General features: G+C 73.1%; 2 protein-coding genes across 2 annotated transcripts in view; one reads left to right on the forward strand and one right to left on the reverse strand.

Annotated features, from left to right (window-relative positions):
* The window catches only part of SLC16A4 (solute carrier family 16 member 4), a 383212-nt gene that overhangs the window by 1345 nt on the left and 378118 nt on the right, over positions 1-3749 (reverse strand). The gene's annotated exons all lie outside the window — the stretch shown is intronic.
* CELSR2 (cadherin EGF LAG seven-pass G-type receptor 2) overlaps positions 2714-3749 on the forward strand; it is a 46191-nt gene continuing 45155 nt past the window's right edge. Inside the window, 1 exon segment of the mRNA XM_054181593.1 lies at positions 2714-3234. Coding sequence (XP_054037568.1) covers positions 2757-3234 — 478 coding nt within the window. The 5' untranslated portion in view covers positions 2714-2756.

The following is a 3749-nucleotide window of genomic DNA, read 5'->3' on the forward strand; positions in this document are numbered from 1 at the left end:
ATCGGGGAAGGGGGAGAAGGGAATTGGTGGGGGGGCGGGTGGAGGCGGTGGGGAGACGGGGTGGGGATGGCGGGGGGGGCTGGAGCAAGGGACTCGGGGCATGGTGACATTGGGGACCACCGGACACCCCCCCACCCTGGGCACGTTGTGCCACCACCCGGCCCATCCGGGAGCATTTTGGAAGCTTTTCAGCCCAATTTCGGTGGGGTGTCGACCCACCACCTTCCTGATGCCACCCGCCCGCTCCCCCCGCCCCCGTGCGGGGACCAAACCCTCCCCGGGGACACACGGGGGGGACAAGAGCAGGGGGGTGGCATGTGCCACCCCCACCCCCTGGGTGCGGGGCCGGGCGGGGACACCGCCTGTCCCCAGAGCGGGTTTTGGGGGCCGTGCGATGTGTGTCCCCCCCACCACCACCGGCGCCCTCCCGGCGTGACGCCGCCATCGCGATGTGTACGACTGCGGCACGGCATCGGCAATAAAGCTCACCGACGCTTCCCCCGCCTCGGGGACATGGGGACACGGGACGTGGGGACATGGGGACACGGGGACACGGGACGTGGGGACGCGGCATGGCCAGGGGGCTCGGGGGTGGTTGGAAAAGGGCTCAGCCCCCCACACCCCCACTGCGGGGTCGCCTCAGCTGGGCACACTGGGGCCACCCCAAACCGGGCACCCTGGGGCCACCTAGACGCCCTCAAACTGGGCACCATGGGGCCACCTGGTCACCCCAAACTGGGCACCCTGGGGCCACCTGGTGACCCCAAACCAGGCACCCTGAGGCCACCTGGTCACCCCAAACTGGGCACCCTGGGGCCACCTGGACACCCTCAAACTGGGCAGCCTGGGGCCATATGGCCACCACAAACTGGGCACCATGTGGCCACCCCAAACTGGGCACCCTGGGGCCATGTGGCCACCCCAAACTGGGCACCCTGAGGCCACCTGGTCACCCCAAACCAGGCACCCTGGGGCCATATAGCCACGACAAACTGGGCACCGTGTGGCCACCCCAACTGGGCACCCTGGGGCCACCCGGACACCCTCAAACTGGGCATCATGGGGCCACCCCAAACTGGGCACCCTGGGGCCATATGGTCACCCCAAACTGGGCGCCATGTGGCCACCCCAAACTGGGCACCCTGAGGCCACCTGGTCACCCCAAACCAGGCACCCTGGGGCCATGTGGCCACCCCAAACTGGGCACCCTGAGGCCACCTGGTCACCCCAAACTGGGCACCCTGGGGCCACCTGGACACCCTCAAACCGGGCACCCTGGGGCCATATGGCCACCACAAACTGGGCACCATGTGGCCACCCCAAACTGGGCACCCTGGGGCCACCCGGACACCCTCAAACTGGGCACCATGTGTCCACCCCAAACTGGGCACCCTGGGGCCATATGGTCACCCCAAACTGGGCACCATGTGGCCCCCCCCAAACTGGGCATCCTGGGGCCACCACAAACTGGGCACCTGGGGCCAGTGGCCACCCCAACTGCGGCCACCCCAACTGTGGCCACCCCAAAACCTTCACTCCCCGGGGATGGGACCGCCGTGCCGGGGCTGGCCCCGGGGTGCAGGGTGGCCACTGGGGGGGGGCTCACCACTGGCCCATTTGCCCCCCCCCCACCGGCCCGGGCTGCGAGGCCGAGCCGCGGGGCCCAAATTGGGGCAAAATGCCCATATTTAGGCATTTGACGGGAGGGCAGCCAGGATGGACTGGGGCAGCGGGGGGGGGGGGACACCGGTGGGTGAGGGGGGGTGTCCCCGCACCCACACCCCGCTCCTGCCCCGCAGGGCACCCACCACTCACCGGGGGGGGACACGGGGGGGGGGACCCAGGCACCGTGGGGACCTCGAACCGGGCACCGGGGGGGAGCCACCCCCCGCCCCAGCTGTCACGGCGGCCATCGTGCCCCCCCCCCCCTCCCGCACCGAGCACCCGTTGGCACTGTGGGCCGGGGACCCCCCCCGCCACCCCCGGAGCGCGAGCCCCGGCGGGCGGGGAGAGGAGGGGAGGGGGCAGAGCCCGGCGGGGGGGGGGTGGGGGGCCGCCAGGGGGCGCTATAACGAGCGGGGGCGCGGCAGCGGCTGTGCGCGGCGGCGGCCGACAGGGGGCGCAATAACGAGGGGGGCGGGGGGCGCTATAACGCGGGGCGGCGGGGGCGGCCGACAGGGGGCGCCATAAACGAAGGGCGTCGGGAGCGGCTGCCAGGGGGCGCTATAACGAGGGGCGGCGGCCCCCGGGGGTGGCCGGCGGGGGGCGCTATAACGAGCAGCGGCGGGGGGGGGGGGGGGGGGGGGGGGGCGCCAGAGGGCGCTATAACGAGGGGCGGCGGGGACGGTGGCCGCCGGGGCGGGGGGGGGGGGGGCGCTATAACGAGAAGCGGTCGGCGGCCGGCAGGGGGCGGTATAACGCGGGGCGGCGGGGACGGTGGCCGCCGGAGCGGGGGGGGCGCTATAACGAGGGGCGGCGGCGTCCGGCAGGGGGCGCTATAACGAGAAGCTGTCGGCGGCCGGCAGGGGGCGCTATAAGGAGCGGCGGCACCGTCAGCGAGCGGCGGCGGCCGGCAGGGGGCGCTCCAGGGAGCCGGGGCGGCACCGGCAGCGGCCGTCAGGGGCGGTGGAGCCGGCGGCCCCGCTCCGCTCGGTACCGGCGAGACAAAAGGCGGCGGCGGAGCGGCGGAGCGGCGGCGGGAGGGTGGGGGGAGATGGGCGGCGGGGCGGCGCCATGAGGAGGAGACGGCGGCGAGCATGGCGGCGGGCGGCGGCGGGGCGCGGCGGGGGCTGCTGAAGCGGAAACCGAACTTCACGCTGCAGGAGATCGACATCCTCATGAGCGAGGTGCTCAAGTACGAGCAGCTGCTCTTCGGCGCCGCCGCCAGCACCGTCAACGCCTACGAGAAGCAGAAGATCTGGTGGCGCATCACCAACAAGATCAACGCCGCCGGGCGCAACCAGCGCGACATCGGCGAGGTGAAGAACCGCTGGCGGGGGCTGCGCCGGCGGGCCAACGACAAGATCACCCGGCACCGGCAGGAGAGGCAGGGACCCGCCGCCCGACCCGCCGTCCGACCCGGCAACGGCAACGGCAACGGCAACGGCAACGGCGGCAGCGGTTCCGGGCCGGGCCCGCCGGAGCTCGGCCCCGGGCCCGCGCCCGGGTGGGGACCGCGCGGCGCCGCCGGCATCGACCCGCCGGTTCTCAGCGTGGAGGTGGTGGCGCCGCACGGTGAGTGCGCGGGGGGGGGAGCGGGACATGGGCGGGGGGGAGCGGGAGAGGGACACGGGGGACAGGCACAGGGACACAGGGGACCAGGACAGGGACATGGGGGGACCAGGACCGGGACAAGTGCATGGGGGGACGAGGACAGGGACACAGGGGATGGGGACAGGTGCGTGGGGGGACTGGGACAGAGACACGGGGGACAGGGACACGGGGGACAGGGACACAGGGGATGGGGACAGGTGCGTGGGGGGACTGGGACAGAGACACGGGGGACAGGGACACGGGGGACAGGGACACAGGGGATGGGGACAGGTGCGTGGGGGGACTGGGACAGAGACACGGGGGACAGGGACACGGGGGACAGGGACACAGGGGATGGGGGACAGGTGCGTGGGGGGACTGGGACAGAGACACGGGGGACAGGGACACAGGGGATGGGGACAGGTGCGTGGGGGGGACTGGGACAGAGACACGGGGGACAGGGACACGGGGGACAGGGACACAGGGGATGGGGACAG

This window comes from Rissa tridactyla, chromosome 21 (assembly GCF_028500815.1).
Source record: "Rissa tridactyla isolate bRisTri1 chromosome 21, bRisTri1.patW.cur.20221130, whole genome shotgun sequence".
NCBI classification, from domain to species: Eukaryota; Metazoa; Chordata; class Aves; order Charadriiformes; family Laridae; genus Rissa; species Rissa tridactyla.